General features: G+C 36.9%; 1 protein-coding gene across 3 annotated transcripts in view; it reads right to left on the bottom strand.

The window, feature by feature from the left end:
* Nucleotides 1-8,187: 8,187 nt before the first annotated feature.
* The window catches only part of IMPACT (impact RWD domain protein), a 29,587-nt gene continuing 16,378 nt past the window's right edge, over nt 8,188-21,396 (bottom strand). For 2 of the 3 annotated variants that reach the window (XM_043979554.1, XM_043979555.1), the window contains 7 exons: nt 19,518-19,603; nt 16,755-16,877; nt 15,864-15,961; nt 14,168-14,241; nt 12,391-12,481; nt 11,071-11,205; nt 8,188-9,016 (listed from right to left, as the gene is read on the bottom strand). In XM_043979554.1, the coding sequence (XP_043835489.1) occupies nt 8,942-9,016; nt 11,071-11,205; nt 12,391-12,481; nt 14,168-14,241; nt 15,864-15,961; nt 16,755-16,877; nt 19,518-19,603 (682 nt within the window). In that variant the 3' untranslated portion in view covers nt 8,188-8,941. Of the gene's footprint in view, nt 9,017-11,070; nt 11,206-12,390; nt 12,482-14,167; nt 14,242-15,863; nt 15,962-16,754; nt 16,878-19,517; nt 19,604-21,396 lie in introns of those variants that run through there. The other variant, XM_043979556.1, reaches the window with a different exon arrangement.

The raw sequence follows: 21,396 nt of genomic DNA, 5'->3' as shown, positions 1-21,396 counted from the left end.
GTCACAGAACCATTTGAGCATGGTCTCATATCCAACATTTCCTTAACTGAGATGCTATTATAAAATGGCATGCTATCACATATTTTCATTTGATTTCATTTAAATGGACTACATTTTCCACCCACCACCAGGTTTTGCTAACAATAGAAGTAATTAACTTTCAAGCTATTGTCTACAGACCTCTAGGTCACTCCCATCTGAGACATGTCTCACAATTTTTATCTTCTCCCTAACTCCTGTCCTCATACAAGGAGACTTCATACATACATACTAACTCCCTTGAACACCCTGACCACTCAGTTCCTCAACCTGTTCTGTTCCATGACCTACTCCTCCACCTGAATTCAGCCACACACAAAGATGTTCATACCCTTGATTTTGCTATTAGCCACAAAGGTACCACCTCTATTTCACAAATCCCCTTATCTGACCAAAATCTATTGGCTTTCCACCCCTCCCTCTGCCTTCCCTCTCTCACCAAACCCTACTTTGTCCACATTGTGACCTCCAATCTCTTGACTCCTCAATTCTCTCCCAGGGCATCTGCCCTGCACTAGCCAGTCTCTACTCTTTTCCCCTTGGTGAATCGATTCAACTTTACATTGTCCTCCAGTCCCTAGCCCCCTTATCATTTTACTGATTTTAGCCCACCATGCTTCAGCCTTGGATCATTCCCTGTGCCTCCCACCTTCACACTTACACATGTGCTACTGAACAAAGGTGGAGAAAATCATGCAACCATTCTGATTGGGTCTACTATAAACTTATGTTAGACAACCTCAACTGGGCCCTCACTGCTATTAGGCAATCCTGCCTTATCAACTAACTATCCCACTATCCATAGCGGCTCTTCCAAACCTTATCATCCCTCCTCTCACAGCTCCCTGTCCCCCTATCTCTCAGCTGAGAACTTTGCCTTATAACTCACAGAAAAAATTGAGACCATTCAATGTGATGCTGGAATAATTCTTAAAAATCAAATCCACACACACTCACTAGTTTTGTGACCCTGGGCAAGTCACTTAACCCCAATTGCCTCACCAAAAAAAAATTTTTTTTTTTAAATCAAATCCGCTATACAGTTATCCCTTCCACATCATGACTTGCCCTATTCTGGTTTTGATATATTGCAGGTTGGCATAAGAAATTAAATGAGAATTTGGGGAGAGTTTTGAGAAAGCCATAGAAGACATGTGAAGGCCAGCAGATGACACAAAGCCTGTGACCAAATACTTAACCCAAATTTTACAATTAGATACTATAAAACATCCCATAAAAGAAAAAGAAAAAAATTAGGCTTCTCTGGTATGAAGGCCAAAATATTTTACACAGATTTTCCAGCTCATGGGGCCACCACACCCCTACTGCCCTGCGATGTGGAGGTTATAAAAACAAAACTTATCACCAAAGGACGCTACTTATAAAACATTTTAGATCAGTGAATATTTTAATCATAAATCAGTACACAGAAGCCTATATTAACAGCCACTCTGCTTTTGGTAAAAGAGGAAAATTCCACTGATTTAGAGCCTTGATGGGTAGAAATTACTTCTAAGTGTATGATATGATTATGGATTTGAGTCAGATTAAACTCTGAGGATGGGGTCTGGAAGGTACCCAGCCCTGCCCCAGTATAGTTCGTTTAGAAGTTTATTGCTTGTCAAATTCTCACTGTCTCCTTTAAGTTTTATTGCCAATTAACAGTATTTTTACTTCTGCTCAGTCTCCCCACTTGTCAGCTACATATTAGTTTTGTCTGCAATCCATCATGTGTCATAACCCCAGTCAGTGGGTCAGGGAGTTAACCCACCAATTCAATACTCGGGACTCAAGAAGAAAGGACGGGGCTTGGCACAGGATGCAGCAATTGAGTTGAGACCAGATGTTAAGTGACATGTCTCTTTTTCTCAGAGCAGAATCCCCTTGACCCTAGGGTCCCAACAATGTGTTATTCTTTTATTCTTTATTCTATTTCTTTGACTTCCCAACATAGCTGAAGATAAATTTTAACCCTGTCATCCTTAACAATGCTGAAGCACCTGAGTGACTCTTCCTGTTATTCAGGTTGAATATCTTTAGAGACAGGGGCCGGGAGAGGGGAGTCAGTGGGAACTGTGAGATCTGAAACATCTGACTGTCACTCCCCTGTTTCCTCTTCCTTTGGTTTGACCTTGTTCCCCCTCCCCTTTTCCCCCTTGTTCCTGGAACACGTATGCATGTCTCCATACATTGATCACGAGCTGAACACGCACCCTGGGTGAGACAGGATTGGATGTTAGATTGTGAGCTCGACCTAGTGTGTGTGGGGATGTCCCCTCTGACTAACATTCCTATATAAGGTCAAGGAATGTATTGGCTGGCGCAGTTCAGGTATTGAACTTGCCCATTCCTATGGGAATGTAATAAATCTGTCTCTGCTTGACTTGGTGGTCTCCTCGAGTTATTTGGGTAAACTGAGGCAGTTTGCTCCATACATAAGTAATCAATTTAGGTAAAAAATATTTATTATATACTGGTAGCCTAACAATTTGGTTTAATCCTCTTGGAGAGCAGAATCACAGAATTTCAAATGTAGCAGGTATGGCAGAGGTACTGTAACTAACAGCAATCATCTCTGCAATTTCAACAAATACTCAGCTTCTTCTTGAAGACCTACAATACTAAGTGCCTACTATGTGCCCCACACTGCTCTAAGCATTTTACAAATCATCTCATTTGATCCTCACAGCCCTGAGAGATAATTGCTATTATTATCCCAATTTTAGAGTTGAGGAAACTGAGTCAGCCAGCAGTTAAATGACTTGCTTAGGGTCACATGACTAGTAACTGTCTGAGGCCACATTTGAAACCCAGACCCCATGTTTTCTCCACCATTGCCATCTGCCTGCCTTTGACTTGGGATCAAATAGAAGTCTCTTCTAGATTAAAGTCTTCTATGGAACCTGAAAAACAAACAAACCATCATGTGCTTCCTAAATCTTTTCTTCTGTGTTGTCTAAACTCTAAATGTGATGTTTAAAAATTAATGTGGGTCCTAATCTACCCCCCCCCAAACTGGGGGGGAGGGGGGAGAACTGGCTAAGATTTACTAATAAATTCAGCAAGAGTTTAGTCTTTTAAGGATTTATTAAAGTGTATTAGAAGTTAATGAAGAGAGAGAATGGAAAACCCTAGTTTAGATCTATTTGGTATAGCCAGAGAGAAACCCTTGCTTTTCCTAGCAGTCCACATGAAGTCCCCCCACCACACCAAAGTCCTGGATGAAAAGGGGGACCCTCCCTTTCTCTGTCTGCCATGACCAAACCAGTTCCACAAAAAGAGAGATCCAGCGAGCCAGCCTCAACTTCCTACTTCCTGTCTCCCTCCCCAAAAGGGAAGGTCCTTCAAGCCGATTGGTTGAGAGTGGTCTCCTGTTGATGGCGTAGTCCACAGCCTCTGAGAACAACACGCCACTCAGGGCCAGCCAGATGTGGTCTCGATTTAATCATTCTTTTTTTTTTTTTTTTTTTTTTGGTGAGGCAGTTGAGGTTAAGTGATTTGCCCAGGGTCATACAACTAGTAAGTGTTAAGTGTCTGAGGCCAGATTTGAACTCGGGACCTCCTGACTTCAGGGCCAATGCTCTATCCACTGCGCCACCTAGCTGCCCCAATCATTCTTTGTTTTTGCAGGGCAATGGGGGTTAAGTGACTTGCCCAGGGTCACACAACATCACATTTAGAGTTTAGACAACAAAGAAGTAAGTGTCAAGTGTCTGAGGCCGGATTTGAACTCAGGTACTCCTGAATCCAAGGCCGGTGCTTTATCCACTGCGCCACCTACCTGCCCCATGCCCCAATCATTCTTAAGTAGGTTCTCGGTCAGTCTCTCAGTCTCACCCAATTCAATCAATTCTAAATCAATCTTCAGGTGGGGCCCCTGGGCATCTGTCAAATCCCATTATTTTATTACACTTCTCCAAGGTTAAATATCTGCAGTCCCTTCACTTCTCATGTTGAAGGTTTCTGGTCCTCTCCTGTGGATATGACCCAATTTGTAAATGTCCCTAAAGTGAGACACCTAGAATAAAGCACCTCATACTTTAGATGGAGCCTGACCAGGGCAGAGGAAGGAAGCCAGAAGAGAACATCTGTTAAGCACCTAATAATTGTGTCAAACACTGTGCTAAGCACTTTACAAGTATAATCCCACTTGATAGCTCAGAATTATAACACCAATTATCCAGACCTTATGAATCCAGCCCAAGATAGTGTTCTTCTTTAGACTGCCATGTCACACGCTGTTAACTGCTATTGACCCCACACCGTCTACTCAAACTCCCAGACCTTTTTCAAACAAACGACTGACTAGCTATAGCCCTCCTTTTGTGAGGTTTACCCCATTAGCCCAGGTATAGAATTTTATATTTCTCCTTATTCGATTATATATTATGATGTTTGGCCCCACAGCCCAGTCTGTTGAGATATTTTTGGATCCAGAGTGTATTGTCTGTATTAGCTAATCCTCCCAACTTCACGTCATCCTTACATGTGCTAAGCATATCAAAGCCATATTAAGCCTTACTATGTATTGGGCACTGTACTAATAAGCACTTAGGAATATAAAGGTGAAAACAGGCTCTGCCCTCAAGAAACTCACAAGGTAATGGGGAGACAAGATGCAAACAACAACTAATACATATGCAAGATAATTTGGAGGGTCATCTCCTAAGAAAGGCACTAGCATTAAGGAGGGCTAAGAAAGGCTTTCTTAAAGAAGGTGGGAATTTAGCTGAGACCTGAAAGAAAAGCCAAGACAGAGACAACAGGGCAACATTGGCACGTACCTTTTCTTCCATACCAGGGATAAAAATCCTGAATAACAAAGGGCCAAAGACAGAAGATGCCTTGGGCATTGGCACAATGGACTTCCTTCCAATATTGCATTAATTTGTTTATTGGTAAAATTGGATCCAGCCATTGAGTCTTCAATCCACCCACCTGGCTGTACTATTATTATCTTATCTGCATATCTCCATCTCTTCCACAAGTTAACATGATTATCATAGCAATGAACATTTAGACAGCACCTACTATGTGCCAGGCACTATGCTAAGTGCTTCACAGATATTCTCTCATTTGACCTTCACAACAACCCTCAAGGGTAATTGCTATTATTATCATCCCCATTTTGCAGGTGAAGGAATTGAAGCAAAGAGAGCTTGTTACTTCCCCAGGGTCACATGGCTAGTTCAGTGTGTAAGGCATGATTTGAACTCAGGTCTTTCTGACTTGAGTCTGATGCTAGACCACCTGGCTGCTCCTAGCAAATTGGTTAGAATTTGTCAAATGCCTCACTGAAATTCAGATGTATTGTGCCTACAGCTTTGCCCTATTCTAGCAGTCTAATTGTTGCTGTTCAGTCATTTCCATCATGTCCAACTCTTCATGACAAAGGTTTTTCTTGGCAAAGATACTGAAGTGGTTTGCCAGTTCCTTCTCCAGCTCATTTTACAGATGAGAAAAGTGAGGCAAACAAGATTAAATGACTTGCCCGGAGTTAGACAGCTAGAGTCTGAGGCAGGCCACATTTGAACTCAGAAATATGAGTCTTTCTGACTCGAGGCCCAGCCACTGTGTCACACAGCTACCCAGTAGTTTAGTACTACTGTCAAAAAAGAAGCCAGTAACAACAGCATGAGCTGTTTTGAATAAATCAATTCTGGTTCTTAGTGAGTCTTCCCTTTCTGACTCTTCTTAAACCACCACGTCAAAAATACATTCATTTCCTAACAATAAGTCAAGCTTACCAGCCTGAGAATTCATCATGCTTGCTTTTGGGGAAAATAGGTCATCTGCCAGTCTCCATTTTTCTGGCACCTCTCCCTTCTTCCAGTTTTTCAAAGGTCAGTGACACCAAATAGGCAATCATACCCACCAGTTTTTTCAGTAGCCATGTTTATCAAGGCCAAATGACTCAAGCAAATCTGGGGCAATAACTACTCTCTTGTCATCCCTTCACTTATCTTAGAGTCTAAGTCCCTTTTAATCTTTTTATTTTTTAAATTCTCTATCTTGGGGGGCAGCTAGGTGAGGCAGTGGATAAAGAACCCGCCCTGGATTCAGGAGGACCTGAGTTTAAATCCAGCCTCAGACACTTGACACTTACTAGCTGTGTAACCCTGGGCAAGTAACTTAATCCTCACTGCCCAGCAGATATAGATAGATAGATAGATAGATAGATAGATAGATAGATAGATAGATAGATAGATAGATAGATAGATAGATAGATAGATAGATAGATAGATAGATAGATAGATAGATAGATAGATAGATAGATAGATAGATAGAGATAGGTAGGTAGATAGATATAGATGGATGAAATAAAATTCCCTATCTTGCCCAATCTGAAGTGCATTCTCCTAAGTAAAGAAAACAGATACAAAACAGTTGAGCCCTTCTGCCTTCCCTCACCCATTCATCACCAGCCTCAGCTCATTCTGAGCTTTAGTATTTCAGAAACTAATCTTACAAATCTTTTGTATTTATGCCGTACTTGCACTTTTGCTTCCATATTCTGTGCAATTCTGTTCAACATCAATCTTGATCAGTTAGTTCCCTGTGTATTAACACATTTCTCAATGGAATGGTTTTGTGATGTCCGTGATGTCAGACTTTCACCATGAGAGATTCCCAACCCTCTTTGGGACTATTTTGCCTATAGAATCTCAGGATGGGATCCTAGCTTGCTTATGAACTTTTTGAAAACCTCTCTCCAAACCTAAAGTTTACATCAAGGATAGGCCTTCCAGTCCCTTTATTAGTCACAAGCTATAAGACAGACTTGGCCCTTCTCCTTGTGGGTCAGAACCAGGTCCATAACAGCATAATAGTTTCCTTTGTTGCTTGCTCCACCTTTTGAAGAATGAAACTATCATCGAGCTAAGAATGCATTAGCCATTCTGCTTTTAGGAGAGAAAGAACTCCAGTAGATTTCACAATAGTCAGCCAGAGGCAGAAATTAATAGATTTGGAGATGAGAGGGACCCAAAGTTCCCCAGTTCCAAACCCTTCATTTTTTCAAATGAGGAAGCTGATGCCGAAATGGATTAAGTGATGTTCCAAAGGTCACCCTACTTAGTGACAGAGCTGAATTCAGACCCAGTTTCTATGACTCCAAGTTCAAGTCCCTTCCTTCCTACTACACCATGCTGCTTCCCAGAACCATCACTGTGTGCCAGGTGTGTGGCCTTTTTCTGAATACCTATCTATGTCCTCCTCCTGACAGGGTAATCCGTCCTATACTCCCATTACAATATCTCTTTTGTTTTTGCCTCACCTTATCCTCACCTAATGCTCTCTAACCATGCTTCCCTCTCTATGTAACAAAAGGCACAAAAATTGTTCATATCCTATGACCCAGTAATTCTATTCTAAGAATCAGGGACCAGAGATCTTTATACAGAAAAGACCTAAGTTCAAGTTATATCCGTTTATGTAATCCTGAGCAAGTCATAACTTTCTCAATACCTCCAAATAATTCTTGAAGACTATAAATTTTTGGCAGTCTGGTGAAGCCTATAGACTCCTTCTCAGAATCATATTTTTAAATATATAAAATGCCTAGGATTACCAAGGTAACTAGTTATATGGAATACTGCTAGTTATATTGAAATAAAGATGTAATTTTTCCCTTCAAAATTTCAGAGGACCCCTAGAAATCTAAGAACCCTTCTTAGATTTAGATTAGAGGAGGGTGTTCAGTGTATTGAGCTAGATATTTATTGAATGAAATAAACAAGAATGGCACAGGTGAGGAAGGCATGGATGGGTTGTCATATGCCCCATGGAAAGAATTCCTATACTCATGGGATCACAAATCCAACAAAGCAGCGCCATTACCAGTCAAAAAAGTCTATTCTTTTTCCACCCAAGACCTTGTCTAACCTCAGCGTAGGGAAGCTTAGTAAATCCTTAACTAAACATTGCATTTTGTATCTAAGCACAGAAGAGGACAGTAACCTGAATGCCACTGACAATAATTACAGATTGTTTATGGTAGCACATCCACATCACCACTGTGCTTTTCTATCCCCTACCTAGCCTATTCACTTGGCCTATGTTCTGGGATACTGCAAATTCCATAATGAAAACTCTACACAAGAAGACGCTTTTAGGTTTTAAAAAGAAAAAGAATGCTGCACTTTCATGTCTCATTAGGAAAAAAGGCCTGCTGATACTGCACTTTTATTGCTTTGCATTACTGGTACAAAAATCAAGATGCAGATCTGCAAATATCTTCCATGAATTTCAACACCACAGACTCTCTACCAAGTCTCAGGTATGACATTTGCATAATTCATTTTGAGTTAAACAAATGACTATCTCTAGTACTTTTCTATTGATGGATATTAGCTGGATTTTTACTAAATGTACACTATTCAGAAATGCACACTCTAAACTAAAGTGAGCTTTCTGAACTACAAAAAACAAACAAAAAACACAGCTCTCCAGGAGTTCATTCAAACTTTCTGTAAAGTATCGTAAAATATAATATTCCTTTAACTCAACAAGAATCCAGGTGATAAGACATCAAGTACTGAAACTCTCCAGAGATAGTTTCTGCCACATAAGAAAGGCACTTGACAAGTAATTCAAAAGGACAGGTAATTCACTTGATACTTAGAGCAACTGCTCTCTTCCCAAAATTAGAAGCAATGATGATTAGGTTTGATTAATTCTTCTGAGTTGTCCTCAGACAAATATGAGTACATAAGTTCTCCATTTTTGAACAATTGGAACAATCAAGAAATAAGTGAAAATCCTGGCTGGTATTCATGTCGTGTTTCCTTGAACTCCTGGGTTGAGTAGTCACAAAGTATATTGTTCAAGGATCTTCTCTATAGAAAGTATTCCTTGATGATTAATTATATAATCTGAACAAAAGTATTTAAAAGCTAAATTTTCAAGTATAATGTTCACTCTTCTTCTTGTCTTTTCTTACTCTTTTGTTTTTTCCCAGCTGCTTGGATGATTCCTCCTGAAAATGGAAAAAAATCAATATGGTTATTTTTCAGTGAAGAAGACAGTTCAAGGGCATAGGAAATATATTTTGTCAGAATACAAATGTGCTTAATTTTCTTCTACAACAAAAGGAATATTCACAGGTAAAATACATATAGAAAAAAATAAATAACTGGCTTAAACATTTTTTCCTTGACCGATTATTAAAGAGATAAAGTAAAATAACCAAATTTCCTCCAGAAGTCATGGTTTTACAAAAAACAATATTGAAGGATCTTAGAAGTAATAATGATCAGGTTATAACCAAAAAAGTTTTCATGAAAATCAATTATGAAGATGGTGATAATGGTGACAATAGAGATTAAAAATATAAAAACCCCACAAACTCCTCACACCTTCATTTCAAGTGGAATGTCCACACACACAAAAATTATCAGTGATTATCTACCACTGATAATCTTTCAAAATCTTCTATAGGATCACAGTTTTGTGTTCTTTAAAATATTTTAAATAATCACGTTATACTTCTGAGAAGATATTTTCTAGATTCCATAATATTTTCCAAGTAAAAATATGACTTTTTGTTAATTAACCTAAATGTGTACCAAGCTTTAGTAGGAATGGTAAGACTTTCAGAGCCACAGGAAAAAACATGGCAATGATAAGTGATTAATTAATTTGTTCAATATATATATATATATATACTGGTTATGTTGTAAAATAGCATAGATCCTACCAAAAAATGTCATATTGGCATATGAAGATTAATAAGTTATTACCAGGAGATATGAATTCTACAATAAAGTAAGCTCATGTTTGGGTATTGTCAGAGGTGTGTTGTATTCTGTTTTGAAAATAATCAGATAAACTTTAATTGTGAGTTATAGTTGTTTCTACTTTCCCTCCCCTCTCCATTCAGGGAAGACGGATGGTAACCTGTTAGATTCAGCAGAGGTTATTTTGGGACCAAAGATTTTACTACTATATGGAAATCACAAGCAAGCTGAATCTTCCCAACCTAAAGATGATGTGATGAAGGCAAAAGCTAAGCCTGACAAATTTTACTGTCTGGTGTGGCAATTAGTAGTTTTCTTTTACCTCTAAAAGTAATTTTTATGTACTTTTAATTATCTTATCCTGCTGAATTATTTCTAAATCTATACATTCTTTTTTTTCTCATACACCACCTTAGAAAATGTACTCTTCTGTTTTGGAATGTGTTAGAACAAGAAATAGATAGTCAGGAGGAAATATATTCAGTTGTAATCACAGGGGCAGAAAAAGGTGGCTATGGATCAGGTAGAGCATATCTCTGAACCCAGGGATTAGGAAAGTTCAAGAGGTTGTCCCCCTTAGCCTTGAGATAGGAGTCAGTGATCAGTGATAGTTTAGTAAATAATAAAGGATGAAAACCCTAAAGTCTTCTAGACCGATTCCAAGATGGGAAACAGGGAGATACCAGAACTTGGCTGAAATCATCAAAGGCCTGATAACCAAGGCTTCATCTTTTATATGTGGCAGGATCCCATTTGCTAGACCAGTGTGACCAGAAGGAAGGTGAGCTTATGAAATCAGTGAGGGATTATTTGTAGGTAGACACCTAAGAAATATTTTGGGCAGACAAAGCATTATCACATCCCTCCACACTAAAGGCCAATTGCTATAGGAAAAATAAAAAGATCTTGTTCCAGAAAAAAGGTAGCTCCAAGTGACATGGTCAAATCAAGTTTCTGAAAGTGGGAAGGACTTTAGCTATTATCTGATCTACTCCCTCATTGACCAGTTAGAAAACTGAAACACAAAGGGGTGGCGATTGCTCAAAGTCACTCTTCTAGTTAATGGTAAAACTGTAACAAATAAGTTTCACTACTAGCCAAGGGCACTTTCCACTATACCACACCACCTTTAATTCTATAACTTAAAGAATCTGTAACCACAAAAGGCCTATCTGAGAACCAACCAAATGTGAAATACATGGCTTAACAGTTTCAATTTTCCAACTGTATTTTGTTCAAACCTCACAGGACATGGTAAGAAAAATATCTTTAGATACTATCAGTAACAACTTACTGGTGAGCTTATGTAGTTCTCTTCCACTAGTATGTTTCTGGCACAGTTGTTGATGTGTTTAAAACGATCTGGTCCTAGTAAAATACCACCATACCAGCGTGATACCACCACCAAAACATTCCGTACATTCAAAATCTGTATTTTTAAAACACATAATTATTTATTGTTAGGATGGATCTGTAATTTCATTAGTGTAGAGCACTCCCTAGCAGCAAAACTACCTTCAAGCTAGAGTTTTAAGAGGTGTCTAAAGCCCTTGATTTGGTAAATGACTTGCCTAAGGGTCATGCTGCTAGCAAATGTCTGAAATACACTTTAAATTCATTCTTCTTGACTTTGAAGTTCCAGCTCTCTATCCACTATGGCATGCTATCAATTATTTAGACATTTACATATATAAATACAAGCTTTAAAAGGAAAAAGAAAACAACTGTTCATATAAAATATAGCATAACAGTACTTAGAAGTTTACTTCTGCAGGCATAGCACTGGGACTATATGAAAGAGGTTCAGATTAGCAAAGAGACCTGCAGTCAGCATACAGAATCATGCAATTTTTGAGCTGGAATAAGTATTATTGGAGAGCATCTGATCTATCCTCCTCATTTTACAGATAATTAAAATGAGACCCAAAAAGGGTAATTCAATTTAATTTAAATAGACACTTATTAAATTTATTAAATTCAAAAATTTTGTTCTAAAAAACTACTTAAAAGGAAAAAGGATAGTTTATCAGTCTTAAAGACAAAGGTCAGCTACATCAAAAATGCTTTCAAAATCCTGAGTGTCTATCTTTCTCCACAGCATATTCTCAAAACATATTAATATTCATTTTTTTCTCTTGCCACATAAATGTTTATGAAACATAAAACATTTGATTTTTCCCAAACTGATAAGACACATTTTCCAACAGTTATAAAATGCCAAAATTTTCATTTCACTTAAGGTTCTGAACATAGAGTTCTATAACTTTTACATTTGAAATTGAGGAAATGAAAAACTTTAGGTTTTAAAAAGAGGAAGCAGCAACAGAGTTGATAAATTGCCCAAAGAGCATCAATTCCAGCTGTATAAATGGATTTCAAAGCAATGCTGAGATTAACTTTTTGTTCTCTGTCCCTATTAACATGGTAATCTATCCTTCCTCTTTTTAATCCAATCTTAGGGAATCAAAATATAATTCAATCTATGTAAAAAAAAAATCACTCAAAGGTTAGATTAGAAATGATGTATACTGCTTTGATTTTATCTAAATACATTTTTCCTAGTATTGAGAAAAACAAAAAGATAGTGCTTAGAAAGTTTTTTTCTTAATTCTACCTGCATAAGGTGAAGGAGACGTCCACCTGCTGCTGTTTCACCATCATCTTCACAGTCCTGCAAGAAAGTCTGCCTATCTTCACAATATATTCTGCAAACATATATACTACTATTAAAGTCTAGAGCCCCCAGATATCATAACAAGATTAAACAATTACCCTGAATTATTGGCAGATGTTTCCAAGATTTCAAAATTAGTATATTTGTAAATAATTATACCTGGAGCCCATAAATCGGATTGCTTACTCTCCATTGTTTCTTATTAATCTATTTAGCATATTTTTAGGGACAACCCCTCTGCTAAAGTACAAGTATGACACCTCATTGTAGCATTGAGAAATCCCTAGATTTTCAAAGGTTATGCCAATGCAACACAAGCTGTCAGGTCTTGCTAAGATGGAAAGGTTTTGAATACAAGCGCATTCAAGGTCCAGATCCAATTTAAGGTCCAATTTAGAGGATCATCAGCTAAAAGTTGGCTTCAAGGTGATAAGTTTTCCTGGACAGACAACTCCAGAAGACCATCTCCTATAGCATCAAGGGGCTGTGATATGCAGACACAAAAGAAATATCCAAAATGATGAAAAATCAAGAAAAGGTAAGTACCTCCTTTCGGCTAATGTTACCCTCAGAAACACCAAATACCACTCCTGCCCATTCCCTGCTTCTCTCAACCACATGCAACTTTAGAAAAGTTTGAAGCAAACACAGATGATTTAGAGGCAACAAATTAAAAGGAGAGAATAGGGTAAATTGATGGGAGCAAAAAGTGATAGCTGACAGTTCTACAATCTATCTAAAAAAGCTAACACAAAAACTCAAAAAGCATATAGTATAGAGTTGCGAACTGCTGTACTGAACTAGTTCTTAAAGTGGCATGGCACAGTAGATAAGAGTGCTGGACACACAGAAGACTTGAGTCCCAACCTTGCCTCTAATACTTACTAGCTATATGAAATCATGTGCATCTCAGGAAAATCTCTAAGACTCTAAAAGTATAGATGGGTTCTGAGGTTATGGCAGTTCCCGCACAGGTGAAATCACAGGTTTTTAATATACTGGTGTTTATAGCTGACTATCATAATGTTAAATGGTATTTGATAGATTCTGCTTAAAGAGTCAAGGATATATGCAATATTTTTAGAAAGATTTCCAAAAAAAAATGTGTAAAACAAATCCTGGTTTTTCATACAGCTTTCAAATCTGAGGTTGTTTTTTAAACAAACGAGATAGATGAAAGTAAACCAAACCCTCAAACAATATGGTAAACAACTCTTCCGAATGCCTCATTCCTTGAGTTCATTCAGGTTTTGACAATTAAAATTCTCATTTATTTGCAATTTCATTTACTTCAGATACAGATGGTTCTTTTTCTTTTTCTTTTTTGTTGGTGAGGCAATTGGGGTTAAGTGACTTGCCGAGGGTCATACAGCTAGTAAGTGTCAAATGTCTGAAGCTGGATTTGAACTAAGGTCCTCCTGAATCCAAGGCCAGTATTTTATCCACTGTGCCACCCAGCTGCCCCCAGAAGGTTCTTTTTCAGATCTGTGGTAGTTTGCCTGGCTTTAAAAAAAAAACAACATGCCCTTAATGATTTACCCCTCTTGCTTGCTCTCTTGGGGAGGGAAAAAAATTTGGAACTCAAAATCATATGAAAACAAATATTGAAAACTATCTTTACATGTAACTAGAAAAAAGTAAAATACTATTAAGATTTTTTAAAAATTATCTACCCCCTTTCACCAATTATATGTGTTATATTCTGATCATGACTCACCTGTAAGCATAGATATTGTGGGTGGCATTGGCTATTTTCTTATTCTCATATAATTTGGCAAGAACCATTTTCACCTTGAAAATAAAAACAATTTTTTTTCCTCATACAAAAATAGTTGTAAATGCTATATAAACAAATAAGGAAACAAGTTCATCTTAAAGCATTTTAATACAGACTGTCATGCTAATAAAAGTATTCAAAGAGTCTCCAGGACTCATGTTAATTTTTAGAGCTAATCTTTCATCATTTTGACATTATATTTCTATAAATTCATATCTTTTACTTGAGATTTCAACCATAGAGGATCTCACAGGATTTTAGATTAAAAATATTCTCTACCCTGTTTTTATTGGCTATGAAAAATTAGTACTGTCATCTGGAATGGAGAAGTTGGAATTGGTATCTTTGATTCCATCTCTGAAGTCAAATCAAATGAAATCAACATATTTCTTGGATACCTATAAGTAGAAAACACCACAGAGTACAAATTTTACTCTTAATAATAATATTAAGATAGCATTTATGTAGCACTTCATACAACAAATTTAGGGGGTAAGTGTTATTATTTTTCTTATTTTTATCATTCCCCACTTTACAGATGAGGAAACCAAGGCAGACAGAGGTTAAATAACTTGCCCAGGGTCATCCAGAGGTCTTCCTGAATGGGGCACTGAAAACTATTCTACTAAAGCTTGAAGGGACTGTAATTTGCCTAAGTAGAAGCAACAGCCCAAGATAAAAACACAGACTGTTCTGAAATACTGACTTCTAAAGCATACTGTGTTATATGGTTTTTAACAATGCATATAAAATGTTTCCCAAATTAGAAGACATTTAAGAGCAATGTTTAGACCAGGAGCTAAAGGTAAGCAAATCTAAATGCATTAAGTTACCTCTAACAAGAGCAAACATACATAAATATATGTTTATATGTGTGTGTGTGTCTGTGTGTGTATGCATATAAAACATGAGTCAAAATAATCTTAAAGTAGGAAAAATGGATTTAAAATATACCATCTAGTATATGAATGTAATGGATTATTACTGTGCTGTAAGAAATGATGAGCAGGCAGATTTCAGAGAAATCTGGAAGGACTTGCATGAACTGATGATGAGTGAGATGAGCAGAACCAGGAGAACATTGTACACAGTATCATCAAGATTATGTGTTGTTCAACTGTGATAGACTTGATTCTTCTCAGCAATACAACAGTACAAGATAGTTCTAAAGGACTCATCATGGAAGATGCTCTCCAAATCCAGAAAAAAAAGAACAGTGGAATATGGATGCAGATTGAAGCATACTATTTCTTTTGTTTTTGGTGCTGTTTTTCTTTTTTGAGGTTTTTCCTTTTTGCTCTGATTCTTCTTTCGCATCAAGACTAATGCAGAAATATGTTTAATGTGATTGTACATATATAACCTATATCAGATTACTTGCTGTCTTGGGGAGTGCGAAAGGAGGGGAGGGAGGGAGAAAAATTTGAAACTAAAAATCTTATAAAAACAAATGTTGAAAACTATCTCTACATGTAACTGGAAAAAAATAAAATACTTTTATAATAATTAAAAATAAAGTATATCATCTAACAGGAAAGCCATTAAATAAAAAGTAAAAATAAAGATAACAGTTAAATTTAATTCTAATTACTTTGGCATAAAAAAGCAAATGTCAATTTTAATATTGTAACCTTACCTGCTTTAGGAAAACTACAGGAGCTAAATGTGCTTGAAAAGTGCTTCTTCGGTCAGTGATTGGAACTCCATGCTTAATTGGTGGTAGTTCTTCTACATCTAAATGTTGAAAACATGGTTTATTTTCTTTAATAAGTACTTATTTTCAACTTCTAAGAAATACTGGGGGGATTAAGGGACCTTAATAAACAGTAAATAATTTTCCACCTCACTCTCCAAATTCTTTCCTCTATCTTCAAGTTCCATACAACATTTATCCTCCACGTTGACAAAAGATTGACCTTTGTCTATTTCACTGAGAATGAAGCCATATGAAAATTCATTTAAACTGAACAGTCTACTTGTTAGTAGTTCTGTTATTTTTCCCAAATTATTCCTATTTATATTTTCAAATAAAAGCTGGAAAAGATTTATTATAGAAACTACAGATTTTCAAACAAATTTTAAAATATAACTTGGAAAATAGGGGCAGATAACAGTAAACCACTATTAAAAGAGTTGCTAAATCGAAATAACTTAAGACAAAAATGGTTGAGACTGCAAAATTATTATATTGTAAAACCAGCCTGCCAAGTTAAGAATAATGAAGTTCCTAAAAATGCTTAGTTCTGAGTTTCTCAAACTTTTGGAGTTTTGATACTATCCTACACTGCATTTTTTTTTAACTTCATAACACTCTTTCAAATGCTACTGAGCTTCAGTTTCCTAATCTATAAAATTGGAATAACAACAGCATCTATTTTGCAGAATTGCTATAAAGTTCAAATGAAATAATGCATATTAAGTATTTTAGAAGACATTAAATCACTATCTAAATGTCAGTTATGATGATGGTGATAATGATGTAATGGCTATACTTTCCAAATAAGCTAAATATTCAGTGACAATATACCTGATTGACTTTCAGTGATAACAAAATCCAGGACTTCAATTGTATTTTTTGACTGATAATCAAAAAAGCAATCATCTTCATTGTCAGCATCTTCCTCTTCAGTTGTCTTCTTTATGTTTGGGCCTAGGTAGATACATACTAGACATTAAAAGTCTTAGTTTCCATGCTCTCCATATCCAGAAAAAAGAACTGTGGAATCTGGGTGCAGATTGAACCATACTGTTTTTACTTTTTTTGGTTGTTTTTTTCTTTTTTGAGGTTTTTCCCTTTTGTTCTGATTCTTCTTTGACCACATGACTAATGCAGAAATATGTTTAATGTGATTGTACATTTATAACCTATATCAAATTGCTTTCTGTACCCTCACTGCCCCCCCCCGCAAAAAAAACCCCAACAACAACAAAAACAAAAAAATGTTGAAAACTATCTCTACATGTAACCAGAAAATAATAAAATACTTTTATGATTTTAAAATTAAAAAACAAAACAAAAAATTCTTAGTTTCCAAAGATTAGTCTCTAAATTTGCAAAACAGGCTTAGTCTAAACTATGTCAAGTAGGTGGCCTACACATGAAAATCAAAAAGAGCTATCCAGGCTCCTCTACTTATAAGTTATCCCTCTTATTCTGCAAAATAATTCCTGTATTTTCCAATGAAATCTCCAAAACAAGATTACAAAAAAATTTTTTTTCTAAATGAAATCCAAATAAATTTTAAAATATCATTATGGAAACATGGAGAGATTACAGTAAAGTTTTATTTAAAGAACTGCTAATAAAGTAGAATTTAGATAAAAGCCTTATGGAATTGTAAAAATATTACTTTAAAACAACTAATTTAAGATTGAAGCAGTTCCCAAGAGATGCTAGGTCAGTGGTACTCAATCTTTCTGCAATTTTTAGGTTTTTAGTGCTGAGTTTTTATTTTACAACCATTCCCCACTGATAAAAAGTGTTATATTGCACAGTCTTAATCAAATTTAAATTAATCTTTTTTTACTTTTAGAACTCTGAGTTACTCGGTAGGATAGTTAGGAAAGGAAATTGTAGTTAAGTGATATGCCCAAAGTCATACAGGTAGTTTGTGGCAAAGGTGGGACTTGAACCCATGGCCTCTGACTCCATACCCAGTGTGTACCATGATGAGCTCAATATTTCTAAAAAGCATGGTCCTTGGAGTTCTATAGTTCTGTTTTTCTTAAAATAAAAACAGCCAGTGATAGTTTTGTGGGATTCCAAAAAATACAATGGGAGGGTTACTTTTATGTCAGCTTTGTTCTTGATCAAGAGCAAGCTATAGAGAAAGCTGACCAATGTGAAAAGAGTAATGAGGTAAGGTGAGAAGAAAAGATAAGCACTAAGAACAACATTATTTATATAGTACTTTCAGCTCTATAAGCAACAGGAATAATATTTCTGTAATGCTTTCAGGTTTACAAAATGCTTGATGTATGTACTCTTATTAGCCTTCCAACATTACTATCCTCATTCTGCAGAAGAAGATAATGAGGCTTAGGGAGATTAAGTGATTTGCCCAGTGACAAAAAGCTAATGGGTACCTAAGGCAAGATTTGAACTCAGATCTTCATCCATTATGCTATTCAGATGTTCCACGCTTATCAGATGGAACAATAGTAGCAAGGCTATAATAGTTCAGTACAGTCACATGCAAAGTAGGAGCCTGGGGATTCCAAGGATCCCACCCTGGCTTGCCCTGAGATCTTAGAATGTGATGAGCTTTCCCACATTGTTCCCCTTTCAGCGATTACTGTTTTTGGCTTCTATAAACATTTCTCAACCCCCAAAGTATTCCAAGCCCAAATTAATTTGGCCAACCATTCTAGAATCTGTTCTTTCATATAACAGATGAGTTCAAACAATCATGTTCAAGTATTCTTCTGGGGTTGAGGAAAATATAACAAGCTCAAATTACCAATCAACGAAAAAATAAGGTGTATAAAACAAGCTTTAAAATGCTACACAAATGTCAGTTTTTATTAGTAGTCAAAAACACGTTTTATAACGTTCTGCAAAGTATCTATCGAATTGTTGAAATATGAAACTAGAAGGTGTGGTAAAATATGAAAGTTTTTAACAGTCGGTTAGGATACTGAAAGACGCCAGTTTTTCAAGGACCACCCTTTTGGGGAGGAGATGAACAGTCCGCCTGCTGCGCATGTCAGACTGCCTGCCAGGTACAGTCCGCCTGCTGCGCATGTCAGACTGCCTGCCGGGTTTTTTTGACTTCCGGGGTGGAGAGAACGAGAGGAGGCCTTTTTTGCCTGCTTGGCGGGACTCCTGGCGGCACGGCACAGACGGTCTCCCTCACTCCAAAGGTGGCCTTTTTGGTTTGGTGAGTTTTTATAAGGAATATAGACTAAGCCTAGATTTAAGACGATTTGTACTGTATTTCTATTTTCCTAGCCTTCTAATCAACAACACCTTATATACAATAAAGGCTCTATCTAGAAAACCAGAAGCTTCTTCCATTTACTAGTCTGGGAGATAAATTAAGGGAAAAGTTAAGTAGGGGAGATTTATGATCTAATATCCAATTTTAAATCTCACAAAGGCTAGAAATAATCATGGAACTTATGTGTGTGTGTGTCTCTAAGTAGCAAAGGAAAAACTTCCCAATAGAAACTTTTCTCATAAATCTTTAAGTTAGGATTCAGACAGTGATCCTTCTGAGTTTGGAGGCCTATGTGAATTTTTAGTCACTACTACATTAAAAAGAAACTTAAGTCAAATTTTAAAACCTACCTGATTCTGACAGCTGAGATTTTTCTATTAAAACTTCTCGAATTTTCTCCACCCACAAATAAAGAATACTTTCACCAATGTTCTGTCTGGAAAAAAAAATCCAAAAGAAAAAAGTAAGCCAATTATTTCAAAATACTTCTTTCTCATATTCAAGAAAATTATCTGAGCATATCTAAATGTAACAGTCTGGAGGTGTTTTGCAAGCTATAATAATAACAAGACTTACATACAATAGCTTATGTGGGAATTATGTTATCTCTGCTCTAGAAACAAACATGTAAAATGTATTGTTTTGGAATTCTGTATTTGGATGTTATAGCTCTTTTACAAAGTAGACAAAGGAGTAGTTAAGTGAAAACATCTTTCTGAACGTTGAACAACTATGCCTAACTGCAGAGTAATTAATTACTACCATCTACCTATCAGAAATTTGAGAGTATAACTATTTAGTTTTTTGGGTTTTTTTTAAGTGAGGCAATTGGGGTTAAGTGACTTGCCCAGGATCACACAGCTAATAAGTGTTAAGTGTCTGAGGCCGGATTTGAACTCCTGACTCCAGGGCCAGTGCTCTATCCACTGCGCCACCTAGCTGCCCCGAGAGTATAACTATTAAATAAAAATCACTGCAGATTTTTCAACCTTTCTGAAAGACTGAACATTTTTCAAACCGGCAGTTAGATGGTACAATGGATAGAGCACTAGGACTGAAATCAGTAAGACAAGTTCAAATCCAACCTCAAACACCTAGCTAATGTGACCTTGGGCAGGTCATTACACTGTTTCCTCAAGTGTGAAATGAGGAAAATAACAGCACCTCCCTCCCCGGTTACTGTAATAATTAAATGAGAATATTTGTAAAGCATGTGGCACACAGCAGGTACTTAATAAATGCTAGCTATTATAATTATTTTAAATTTGATATTGTAGCTTTTCTTTTCTGAAAAACAAGATGCTTACTTCAGCATACTGGTTTATGAATTTGTTTTTATTTTACATATCTAGAAAGAATGGAAACAAGGAGATGAAAGAGAAGTAGGAGTTGGTGACTTTACAAATGGATAATATATTTTCTGCACTTGGCTGCTGCTCTGATTAAAAGTAAGAGGAAAGGGGAAAAAATTCAGTGGCAAAAATGTGTTCATTTACTTTTTTTTTTTAGTGAGGCAATTGGGGTTAAGTGACTTGCCCAGGGTCACACAGCTAGTAAGTGTTAAGTGTCTGAGGCCGGATTTGAACTCAGGTCCTCCTGACTTCAGGGCTGGTGCTCTATCCACTGTGCCACCTAGCTGCCCCTCATTTACTTATAATACCACTTCAGAGGCACGAGGGTTAGGAGAGCCTGGGTGATAATGCTGCTACTACTTAAAATGTTTTGGTAACTCCTCTTTTGGAATTGTCTTCAGTAGTCAGTAAGTCATACTGTGAAATTTAAAATTGGATATTAGATCATAAATCTCCCCTACTTAACTTTTCCCTTAATTTATCTCCCAGACTAGTAAATGGAAGAAGCTTCTGGTTTTCTAGATAGAGCCTTTATTGTATATAAGGTGTTGTTGATTAGAAGGATAGGGAAGTAGAAATACAGTAGAAATCGTCTTAAATCTAGGCTTAGTCTATATTTCTTATAAAAACTCACCAAACCAAAAAAGGCCACCTTTGGAGTGAGGGAGACCGTCTGTGCTGCGCCGCCAGGAGTCCCGCCAAGCAGGCAAAAAGCCTCCTCCGCTTCTCTCCACCCCGGAAGTCAAAAAAACCCGGCAGGCAGTCTGACATGCGCAGCAGGCGGACTGTACCCGGCAGGCAGTCTGACATGCGCAGCAGGCGGACTGTTCATCTCCTCCCCAAAAGGGTGGTCCTTGAAAAACTGGCGTCTTTCAGT

The sequence above is a fragment of the Dromiciops gliroides genome, chromosome 1 (genome assembly GCF_019393635.1).
Source record: "Dromiciops gliroides isolate mDroGli1 chromosome 1, mDroGli1.pri, whole genome shotgun sequence".
NCBI classification, from domain to species: Eukaryota; Metazoa; Chordata; class Mammalia; order Microbiotheria; family Microbiotheriidae; genus Dromiciops; species Dromiciops gliroides.
The sequence above is the reverse complement of the archived record's forward strand: the minus strand, read 5'-3'. Positions and strand labels throughout refer to the sequence as shown.